At 42.6% G+C, this 12,424-nt stretch overlaps 1 protein-coding gene across 1 annotated transcript in view; it reads right to left on the bottom strand.

Annotated features, from left to right (window-relative positions):
* Nucleotides 1-12,424, bottom strand: part of LOC124503804 (ubiquinol-cytochrome-c reductase complex assembly factor 1) — a 100,741-nt gene that overhangs the window by 48,920 nt on the left and 39,397 nt on the right. Inside the window, exon 6 of the mRNA XM_047069084.1 lies at nucleotides 10,271-10,328. Within this exon, the coding sequence (XP_046925040.1) occupies nucleotides 10,271-10,328 (58 nt within the window). The remainder of the gene's footprint in view (nucleotides 1-10,270; nucleotides 10,329-12,424) is intronic.

The following is a 12,424-nucleotide window of genomic DNA, read 5'->3' as shown; positions in this document are numbered from 1 at the left end:
AAGAGATAACCTTCTGCTCAAACCTAAAACTCCTCAAAAAAGAAATTATTTTTAGGGGCAGCTGGGTGGCTGAGTTGGTTAAGCATCCAACTTCAGCTCAGGTCATGATCTCATGGCTCGTGGGTTAGAGTCCGGAGCCTCCTTCAGATTCTGTCTCTGTCTCTCTCTGCCCCTCCCCAGCTCACCAGTGCGTGCGTGCATTCTCTCTCTCTCTCTGAAATATAAATAAACATTAAAAAAATTAAAGAATAGATTTTTTTTATTTTTACCTTTTATAAACTTTTTTTTTTTTATGTTTCTTAAAAAGAAAGAGCTCACACACACAGGGGAGGGGGAGAGAGGGCGGGGACAGAGGATCCAAAGCAGGCTCTGCTCTGACAGCAGAGAGCCCAATGCGGGGCTCAAACTCATGTATCCATGAGATCATGAGCTGAGCCAAAGTCAGATGCTTAACCAATTCTACCACCCAGGTGACCAAAAATAGATTACTTTTAAAAATCTTTTTACAAAGAGAGACTCTAGTAATAAAAACATTCTTGTTATTAAATAAATAATTTAATCATTTATTTAACAAGTATCTACTAAGCACCTACCCTGAGTGTGGACTTAGTCTGTATATAAACTACTCTCTGTTTAGGAGCAATTCCAGTTACCCCTCCCAAGTTTGATGATGTTCTTAAACCCACAACTTATTATTGAGGTTTTGAGCTTCACAGTACATCCTTGTCTCTCAGTGATCCCAGTGGCTCATAAATAATACTGATATCTTTTACACATAAGGAAAGCAAATAACTCAGCTAGCAAAGTAAAGAAAAAAAGGAGTGGTCAAGCCCTAGTCCTGACTCCCAACTATCACTGAAAGGTAAGCACAGAGACAGGGGAAAAGGGAAAAAGACTCACTCACTAGGAGTTTCAAAAGACAAAGGGCTAAGATAAAAATTTTACCTTAAGGCAAATAATAATAATGATTACTGTCACTGATGGCGCCCTCTAATATCAGACTTGTCACTCAAAAATGCATTTGCATTCACTCTTTCAACCTAGTTTAACTGTTCTCATTTCACAAAAAAGAACACTCATGCTCTGAGGAAAGCAGAGAAGGAAGTAAAAAGGCTTCTTCCTTGGGGTGCCTGGGTGGTTCAGTCAGTTAAGTGTTCAACTTCGGCTCAGGTCATGATCTCATGGTTTGTGGGTTCAAGCCCCACATCGGGGTCTGTGCTGACAGCTCAGAGCCTGGAGCCTGCTCCGGATTGTGTCCCCCTCTCTCTCTACTCCTCTCCTACTCGTTTTCTCCCTCTCTCTCTCTCTCTCTCTAAAGTGAATAAACAACAAAAAACATTTTTTAAATAAAAATTTTTTAAAAAGGCTTCTACCTCTAGACTTATAAAATGTTTCAGTGTTTCCCTATCTTAAAATAAAAAATTTTTAGAAAGTTTCCCTTCCATCCTGTTTCTCCCTTTAGTGATCACCTTTCTTAATCACTTGGAAAGTCTTAAAATGTATTTTATAATTACTTAAGTAACTTAAAAGAGCAGAGCTAGAATGAAGCCTGAACTTCTGCTTTCCCCTAAGCCACAGTGTCTCCCAGGTCAGTGTCCTTATCAGCTATTTCCCCCATTCTGTGACAGCACAGTTCCAAGAGCCTCTCCCTGCTAGATCAGACAAGGAAGAAGGCAGTGACACTGCCTGCAGAGTTCGAAGGAACAACAGTCCTAGCCATGCTTTCCTCCTCTCTACCTAAATCTGGGAGGGAAGAATTCTTGTTATTCTTGACGCTGACCTCCTGCCATGTATTGGCAGCTCCGAGTATCCCGTCCCACTTGCTCTGTTTGGGCCTTCTGACAATACCAGTTGTGTTTGGCCTTCTTTCTCCTTCATGGTAGTTTATAAGCTGCTCAGAGTGGATCTGATTTGGAATTCAATGAAGACTGGTGGGCATTCAAGACAGGTCTGTCACTCTGGCTGCTAATGAAGGAATCCCAAAGGGGACTTTCACATAGCTTGTTTCCCTTATTCTGCCATCAGCCGAGGCCAAGGAAGCAGAGCCTACATGCCCACACTCAAGCCTCAGCAGTGTGCTAATGAATGAGTTTATTTATTTGTGAGCTGGCATGCTTACCCTTTCCTGGGGCTGTGTACATGGCTATCTCCACCTGGTTTCCTAAACTCCCTCCCGATGAAGCCTAACCTTTATGTGGGGAGCATGGGGGCCACAGGACCGTCTGTGGGCAAACAGACAAGTGGGGTGAGGCACTTCCTGAAGCCATCTCACCTGACAGTGAGCCTCCTCCAAAAACTACACCCGGCCTGTGGCCTGCCTGTTGGACCCAAGAGACCAAGCTCCTGGGTAGCAGGTACCAGTGCTTTTAGTTTATGCGGTGTTGACAAAATGATGCTGCATAGGCCTTTGGTTTGGGCAAAAGCTACTTGTGTGTTTGAACAGAATGACTGGCTGGGGGAGGGAGAGAAAGGATGTGCACATGGCCAGGGCTCACCATATATAGCAGATCTGAAGTTGCTGGAATCCAGCATGAGCTTGAAAGCCCTACAGCTGCATCAAAACTGCTGTGGCGATTTTGAAGAGCCCTCTTGCAAAGGCCGGGAGTGTCTGCCAAGGCAGTTCTCTGGCTGGACTGAGACTGGGACCAGTCTGTTTTCCAACCCCTTCCCACCTGCACAATTTATTTCCTTGTCTTCTTTGTCAGAGGCTTCTTCCCCCAGACTTATAAAAATGTTCCAGTATTTCCCCATCTTAAAATTAAAAAATAAAAACAGGGACACCTACGTGGCTCAGTCAGTTGAGCGTCCAACTCTTGATTTCAGCTCAGGTCATGATCTCACAGTTGAGGGATCGAGCCCCAAGTTGGGCTCCTCGCTGGGCATGGAGTGTCTGCTTAAAATTCTCTCTCTCTTTCTCTCTCTCTCCCTGCTCCACCATTATCCTTCCCCCACTTATGCTCTCTCTCTCTCTCAAACAAAATAAAAGTAAAAAACAAATAACAAAATGTTTCCCTTCTGTCCTGTTTCTGATTATCAATCTTAATCACCTGGAGTATCTTAAAAAGTAGCTTACAATTACTTCTTAATCTCCTAATAACTCCTTAAGATCCCATGTCCTCTGGTTCTAGATCCCAGGAGGCCAATGCAACTGCTTGTCTTGACAATCCCCAGGCAGTCCCCCTTCCCCTGTGTTCCCATAAGATCTGTGGGTCTGCTATACACAGAGCTTATCACTCTGAACTGTTCTCAGGTCTACTTTACTTGTGGCCTCTCCCAGGACAAAGACAGTGAGTACCAAGAAACAATTTCGTATCATTGGCGATCAGTGCCATGCTGTTCATATTCACGGGAAGAAACCCCCATCTCCATGACCACTAAAGGGGAACACTCAAGCAGGAAGCCAAGTATTGAATGGAGAAGGAGCAGTTAGCTTCAGATTTGGATCTCAGGTCCTCCATTACAGATGAAGAGGCCTGTGAACAAATTCCTTAAAATTGCCAAAATCGTCTCCCCATTGTAATCATGAGAGGGTTGAACTGGATCTGTGGTTTTTTTTTTTTTTTTCCAACGTTTATTTATTTTTGGGACAGAGAGAGACAGAGCATGAACGGGGGAGGGGCAGAGAGAGAGGGAGACACAGAATCGGAAACAGGCTCCAGGCTCTGAGCCATCAGCCCAGAGCCTGACGCGGGGCTCGAACTCACAGACCGCGAGATCGTGACCTGGCTGAAGTCGGACGCTTAACCGACTGCGCCACCCAGGCGCCCCAGGATCTGTGGTTTTTAAACTGTGGTCTGAGTTTCCACAGAGCTACATAAGAGTCCCTTACCAGTGCATACATTGTGAAGACCTGAGTGAACAGGTCATTCTCACTTCCTCAACCCAAACAGCAATTCTTTATCTATGCATATATGGTGACTGGGTATAAAATTTCACATTTAAAAAGGGCCCAGCTGGTAAAAGGATTGAACCACTAGATCTCTTTACTTGCAATGCTTTTCATGCACCTTTTGACTTGCTAACTTCTACTCATCAGTTTAGATGTCATTTCTTCAGTGAAGCCCTCCCTGAATGACCCATCCCCCCATCTAAATTATGTACCCCTCTTCTCCCTGCCATTTCCTCTCATCATGCTATTTCAGCTGTATTCTATTAATGATTTAATATCTCTCTCCCACACTCTGGCCCTGTGAGGACAGGTTCAATTGGAGAACAGATGTAATAATTTTATGGATTTAAGATGCTTTTAATGTTTATTTATTTATTTTGAGAGAGAAAGTGCAAGCTTGTGTGATGGAGGAAGGACAGAGAGGGAGAGAGAATCCCAAGCAGGCTCCACATTGTCAGTGCAGAGCCCAACTCAGGACTTGAACTCATGAACCATGGGATCATGACCTGAGATGAAATCTAGAGTTGGAGGCTTAACCAACTGAGCCACCCAGGCAGCATCCTCCTCCTCCCTTTTTAAAGTATTCTCTACACCCTATGGAGGACTAGAACCCACAACCCTGAGATCAAGAGTTGCATGCTCCAGAGACTGAGCCAGCCAGGTGCCCCTAAAATTTTATGGATTTATGTTTAATAATGAGCTGGTACTGGGGCGCCAGTCAGTTAAGCATCAAACTCTTGATTTCGGCTCAGGTCATGATCTCAAGATTCATGAATTCAAGACAGTTCGGAGCCTGCTTGGAATTCTCTCTCTCCCTGTCTTTCTGCCCCTGTCCCACTTGCTTACTCTCTCTCTAAATAAACTTTAAAAAAAAGAATAAGCAGGTACTTTAAATAATAAATAGTATTAATAAATATTAAATAGTATTAGTATCAATCAGCAATTATTTAATTACTTTGGTAGTTTTAATTACCAATGAGGAAAGCAACTTAACACTGTTGAGTTAGCCAGATCCACACTTAGAATTTTCTCTCCACCATGTACTAACTAGTTCTTTGGACAAGTTCTTTGACTTCTCTAAACCTCTGATCCCTCATATATAAAACCTCTGATCCCTCATATAAAACAAGAATAAAGTAGTTGTAATAATGAATGAGATAATACATGTAAATAAATAAAAGATAACATATGTAAAGGGCTTGGTAATTATATTTATGACACACCTGACTTTAAAATAATTTAAGATTTTTTAAAAATGTTTATCTATATATGAGAGAGACAGACAGACAGACAGTGTGTGAGCAGAGGGGTGGGTAGAGAGAGACAGAGACAGAATCTGAAGCAGGCTCCAGGCTCTGAGCTGACAGCACAGAGCCCGATGAGGGGCCCGAACTCACAAGCCGTGAGATCATGACCTGAGCTGAAGTTGGACGCTTAACTGATGAGCTACCCAGTCGCCCCTAAAATAATTTTTAAAAATCCAAACTGCAGGACGCCTGGGTGGCTCAGTCGGTTAATTGTCTGACTTCAGCTCAGATCATGATCTCATGGTTTGTGAGTTTGAGCCCCACATCGGGCTCTGTGCTGACACCTTGGAGCCTGGAGCCTGCTTTGGACTCTCCCTCTCTCTCTCTGCCCCTCGACCACTCACACTCTCTCTCTTAAAAATAAACATTAAAAAAATTTTTTTAATTTAAAAAATAAAAAATTAGGGGCGCCTGGGTGGCGCAGTCGGTTAAGCGTCCGACTTCAGCCAGGTCACGATCTCGTGGTCTGGGAGTTCGAGCCCCGCGTCAGGCTCTGGGCTGATGGCTCGGAGCCTGGAGCCTGTTTCCGATTCTGTGTCTCCCTCTCTCTCTGCCCCTCCCCTGTTCATGCTCTGTCTCTCTCTGTCCCAAAAATAAATAAACGTTGAAAAAAAAAATTAAAAAAAAAAATAAAAAATTAAAATTAAAATACAAACTGCATTTTACTCCCTCCCCATTCCATCTCGATCATAGGCATACTCTAATTTTATTTATCCCATTCCATCTTCTAAAATTAACTTCTGCATTTAGAAGGTACTAGCGTTCCATGACAAATTTTGAGAGGAATCTCTACAAATCTATTAACACTTGTAATGCCAACATAAATTCCAGCTACATACATGTAACAACCCAGAGAAACTTAAGCAGGAGCAGAGCTTTGCCACTCTCACCCAACCAAAAGACAGTGCCAGGACCCTTCCAAATGCCGTGCGAGTCAAGTTAGATCTGAGAACATCAATTACTTGATGAACATTTATTGATACAAATTAAGAGTAATACACAGAACTGTGAGAAGTAATATCTCATTTTCATATCTTTCCAAAAAGATAAAACTAATTCTTGCTCTCAATAAAGTCACCATCCACAAAGAAGACTGATACGATAAAACATAAAAATGTTACATGGTGAGTGCTATGATAGAGGTCCCTAAAATACTAAGTAAACACAGAAGAGGAACTAACTCTCACTTTCAAAGGAAAGGGAAGGTTTCAAACAGAAGTGATACCTGAGTTAGATACTGAATGAAAAAACAGGAGTTTTGTCAGGTAAAGAGGAGAGAGAAGGGCTTTCTGGACAGAAGAAAACTTGGTATTTCTATTATATAATATTGTTTTATCTTGCAGAGGAGGGAGTGGTGGGGATAGCAGTACCTAGAATAGTACCATATGAGAGTAGCAGGGGTGGCATATTTGGTGGAATCTGAATGCCATGCTAAGAAATATACTTTGTCCTGAGAATAATGGAGAACATTAGGGAGAGTGTGTGTGTGTGCACGTGCATGCATGCTAATTTAATTTGTATTGAGAAGATCAATGGCATGTGAAGATGGAAGTTGGAGGCCAAAGACCAGTTTTCAAGTACTGTTTCTTATAATCCAGTAAAATCAATTTAACAGGTCACATGTTAAATTTTTTCTTTAAAATGAATTCAAATGGAATAGAAAATATCAGAGATTATCTGACATTTTAAGGACAAGTTTTACAAAACTGTAGTATCAGAGACATGTGTGTTCTGAGTTGCAAAGTAAAATTCATTTGTTACTGTGGGTCATGGGCAAAAAAGTTTGAAGGGGTGACTGGTGACTGACCAGATGAGGGGGGTAAGGGAAGAGTCAGGGAGGTCTCCCCAGTTTCTGGTGTGGACACCTGAATGGATTGCAGTGCCATTGCCCAAGACAGTAAACAGAGGAGGAGGCCTGCTTTTATCAAGTACACATTTGGATGCAGGAAAGCCTAGACAGCAACCTCTCTCAACAATTTTTCAGCAGCCACATTCAATACTAACCTTGTTCAGCAAAGACAAAGGACACACAGTCATTGCAGCTGCTACAAGTTCACGTGAATACACAACTGATAAGGCCCCTCTAGAAACTGGACATACACAGAAAAACTTGGGAACTAGAGAAGGCAGATAGGATAAGGGAATCATCAACACCTCCTCCAGGGGAACTAAAAGGATGTGAGAAATCCTGTCCCTATTCTAAAGGCCAACAGGGAGCCATCACACTTGGGAACCCAAGCAAGCTTTCTGAAAAGTCCACTGCCAGGGTATTCTGTTTAGTAGGGGTTTTTTCCCCCCTTTGGGGGATGGGGCAGATTCTTTCTACTTTTATGACTGCTTTCTAAGCCTCCCAACCTCTCCCTCATACTACCACCTTCAGGAGGTATTTCAACCCTATACATCTCTAGGAAGTCCACTGGGCCTTCTAATACTGGACTTGGCTATCTTTCAGTTACCCTCTTGGAGCTTCAGGCTAAGAGAACAGGGCTGGAAGAACATAGCTTCTCCACAGACTTGGGTGGAATGATTACTCCTCCTAATACGCCTACCCCTTAGAAGAGAAAGTCTCCCCAATTCTTCTTGGAGGATAACAGCACAAGTGGGCCCCAAAACAGCACAAGTTTTACAAAACTGTAGTTCAGGCAGGGAAGTACAGTTGCCTATAATGGATGACGGTGAAAGAAGTGCTGTGCCCAAGGCACAAGCAGATACTCTGGAAGTACAAGGAAGTATCACTAAATCCAAATTTGGTGGTGGTTGCGGCGTGGGGGGCAGTATTGGATAAAGAGTGCTCTGTGGCAGAGATGACATTGAGATGTACCATGAAGGGTGAGGAGAATTTCTATCAGAGAAAACATGGGCATTTTAGGTTTAGGGAATATCAGAAACAACACCCAGGACATATGAGCAAGGACATGGGAGTATTTGAGGACAGCCAGTTGTCTGAAGTGTCTGGGGCAGGTTTGTAGAGGAATTCAGTGGGAAAGGTTGCCATAAAGTATACTTCCTGCCTGTTACCTGCTAGACAATGCACATCATGTCATACCCATCTCTCCAAAGCCCCACAGTCCTTAACACACAGTAGGTCCCCAATAAAAGTTTGTTGATTCAAACTGGAAAGCTACTGATTCATTCCACTGAAGACTGCAGATCGTGAGAACTAAAGAGAAAGGGTGGAGGGGAGACCAAATGTAGATTTGAAGCAGACAGCTTCCCTCCCGCTACTTAACTGGTAATAGTAGTACTCCCCATTCCTCTGAGAAATGAAACCAACCTCAGCAAGGAAGACACAGCAAGCATGTCTGGAAACGATGGCTATCTTGAGAGAACTGTAAGTAGTTTCAAGGTTCTCCTGGCTACTATTAGGGATTGACCTTGGGATGTGGTCACAGGGATTATATATTTGATTTTGCCATCCACTCCCTCTAACACTCTGATACCTCTAGTTATATAGGCAATAAAGAGCCTTTCATACAAGCTCTGAATATTATCTTTGAGCTCCTCTGGGAATAGCCTCGCCTCTTCTGAACCCTCCCACCTTTCCAGTGAGTAATTCTACAGTGCCACTTCTGCAGTCCTCTCCTCTTGAAAAAGTAGTTTTCCTCTCAGTATACCCAGCTGCCCTCCCTAAGCCTTTTCCTAACCTTCACCATTCAGACAGAAGGTAGTTTGCCTTCACAGCTATGTGACTAAAAGACATGGTACATTTCAAAGAAGAGGCAGAACTAGTAATGGTTTTGATAGTTGCAGCTTCCTCTGTGATCCCATGGGCACTACTTACTCAGATTTATTACAGAACTTAGCCATTCTCCAATTTGTCATGGACTATTTTAAATATCTTCTCTCCTGAGGCTCCTGGGTGGCTCAGTCAGTTGAACATCTGACTCTTGATTTCAGCTCGGGTCATGATCTCATGGTGCATGGGACTGAGCCCCACGTCAGGCTCTGCGCTCAAAGTGCAAAGCCTGCTTGGAATTCTCTCTCTCCTTCTTTCTCTGCCCCTCCCCGTGCATGCGTGCGCGCTCTCTCTCTCTCTCTCAAAATAAATAAATAAAATTTGGAAAAAGAAAAAAATTAAATGTCTTATCTCCCTCACTAGACTGTGGGCTTCTTGAGAACCACAGCTAGTTCCCAGCAAACTGCCCAGGACATAGTGTGCACTCAATGAAGTACTCGCTTAGAAAAAAAATAACATAAAATAAATTGCCACCTTATGCCCCTTAGCCAATCTCAGTGACTATGTGAGTTCAGGAGAAATATTTCAGAGGTGATCAAAACCAAAAAGTCTTTATATAGTAGTCAGTTCTGTGATGCAAAGCTCAGCTGAAGGCAGTCTCAAACAAGGGTCCTTTTGACAGGGCAACCATTCCCCACGTTCCTCAGATACTCACTATGGTCAAAGTAGTAAACTTAGTTCTCCAGAATTTACTTTCCTGAGATCTGGCAGTTCAATAAATGCATTCCCCAGCCCCCACTTCAACGTCTCTCCTATATCCTTCTGACCTTTAATACTGTGTAACATTAGATGAAAAATTGATTTTTTTTGGCTACTTAATTTGCAGCTGAAGAAAAAATATACTGTTTAAGGTGTTAAATATTTTTACACGCAACAAACCTGGCACGAATCTAACCTGTATGCACATTTTAGAGGTACAGGCGTAAATGTCAGTGCTATAATTTGTTATAAGTTTCTGATGACCAGCAATGAAAATGACCACGGATTCTCACAATTCAAACCACTTTTACGTAAATGTGAACTTTCCTAAAACAGCCAAGGGAGAGAACTTTCCATCCAAGCTCATAGAGTCTCTAAGAGATACTGATAGCATTGTTCACTGGGGTAGGTGTTCTTTGAGAAAAGCCTACAAATATTAGGTTCTTTCTGGGACTATGCTTTGACCTTTAGTAAAAATGTGCTTTAAGACATTAGTTATTAAAATGAAAGGAACAGTTTTTAATGCCTGAACAACTGCCATTTCATATATTCAGCCCTGCTGAAGGCTATACCTTACAAGTCAGCAGTGTTTAAAAAAAAAAAAAAAATTTGGTGACTTCACTTAAATTGCTCACTTACCAGACGTGAAGCAGAGTTATAAGAAACCATGAATTGAATGTATCAGGCATCTGACACCCTAGAAAATAATAATAAAGTATAAATATGTGAGGGTTCAGAGGAGAAATATCGCCTATATTTTAAATATTGGTAGGAATCTGTTCAACTAAATATATGGCAGTTATAGTGCTCTGTGATTATACTACCATAGAGAGGGCCAGGAGAACCACAGAATAAGACTACGAGTTGAAAGAGTATTGAATGCAGTCAGACAACCAGCCCTCTAGTTCCAGCCCTGTTACCACTTTGCTGTGTGGCCTTGGGCAAATCACTTTTCTTCTCAGAGGCTGTTTTCTCACTTTGTATAATGTGGCCTAGATGATCTCTATGGTTCCTTCCAACTTACATGTTATTTTCCCTTCCTGGTCTCAAATTCTTCTGGAAAGCTAGGAAGACACTACTTTGCCTACCCGAATTAAGTACAGGCTTTTTTTACTTGAGCCCTGCTAAGTCTAAGTTCTAGTTTCTTTTTCCTGTCTTCCTTAAGGTGACCCAGTGTACTAGGAACATGGGAATGCTGAATGACTCATCCAAAATAAATGACCAGGAGAAAGAAATGGGGCTGTAGGGAGCTGTAGTTGAATAAAAAAGCAGATTATATCTAATGAAAGGCCATTCATCAACCTGTAGGAATGATAAAACTGGGCTTTAAGTTACCAAAACTCAGGTCAGTGCTTAGCCATCCAAACCTCTCAATTCTCAGATCTCTAGGAAATGCCCCTGGCTAGATGAGGGGTCCTCCATTGAATGCTGAATATGCCCACCCTGTTACATGACAGGGAGAAAAGCAAAAGCAAGAAGACAAAGAAAATAAGTAACAGTGGGAAATGCAGGCCCTTCGGGTACAATCAGTCCTTTGGAGAAATGACTCAAGATAAAAGGGATATATACTGCCTTGCAGCAAACAATGAAGTATACAACGTACTAAATGATAACACAAAGGGGCCATTCGGAGAGAAAACACAGGGTAGGACCTCTGTGAGGGACACTAACACCGCCAGTAATAATAAAGAGCAGTAATTCCTTATAGGCTTACTATGTGTGACATTATAATTGATGCTTACAGGCATAAGCTCAATGAATCCTACCAGGCCTATGAGGTGGGTATTAATATTACCCTCATTTGACAGGTGAGAAAATGGACTCCTAGAGATCATGACAACTGCCTAAGGTCACACAGCCATGAAATGAAACACCTGGGATCAAACTCGGATCTGCTTGATTCTAGGCACCATGTTCTTAATCACTAACTGCTTCTCTAACACTATAATCAGAACCTAACATTCACTAAGGGCCCATACTTCCTGCCAGGTCCACTGCTAGTCATGTCAATAATTTTCTCACTTAATCCTCACTTTAACCCTGAAGGGAGGTATTATAACACTCATTTAGAGGCTCAAAAAGGCTAAGTAACTTGAGGGCAGCCACAATATTAACAAGCTCGCGGTTGGGCAGGAGTTTAAGTCCAAGTCCGTCACAAAGTGACACCAAAATACTCTGGTGAGTGTACTGGGAGGTGCCCAGCAGTTGTCAAGTGGACTTCCTCTTGGAACCCAGCAGGAGGGAGGTGAAGGCTGGCCTGGCCAACCATACAGCTATTAAGATACATGCCATCTGAGAGTGGGCCAACCACCCTCCACCTAGAACAAGAATAGCCATGAGAAACTCTCAAGCCCAGATCTGAAGTTGGGTCTTTTTTGGATGCTAGAACAAAACATTAAAAAGAAAAGTTTTCTTGGAAGTCTGTCTTTCAATCTGGAAAATGAAATTTGGCTGCTTCTAAAGGACAATCTGTTCAATTGCTACCTCTACATCAAAGTTTCTCAGCAGCCTCCAGGAGCCTTTCCAATTTTCTCAGAGAGGGAATCAGTTCTTGGGCTGGAAAGCAAAGACAGGCCAGCAGCTGGACTTGGGTCACAATTTTCCATTCTGGGGGTCGGCTCAGGGCTGAGGATGGGAAAAGAGCTGCATATTGACTCCCTGTATCCACTGGGGTCAGAACAGAAACCCAGAGTAAAGCCCTAAAAAACAAGACCACTAAATGTCTGAGCATGAGCAACACAAAAGCACAGCAGATCTTTAGCTCAATGAACTATGTTTAAACACTTCAAAGCT

This window comes from Lynx rufus, unplaced genomic scaffold (assembly GCF_022079265.1).
Source record: "Lynx rufus isolate CCGP_SWC_20201006 ecotype Redwood Valley unplaced genomic scaffold, mLynRuf1.p SCAF_8, whole genome shotgun sequence".
Classification (NCBI taxonomy): Eukaryota; Metazoa; Chordata; class Mammalia; order Carnivora; family Felidae; genus Lynx; species Lynx rufus.
Note: the sequence above shows the minus strand (reverse complement) of the source record. Positions and strands in the feature narration are given on the sequence as shown.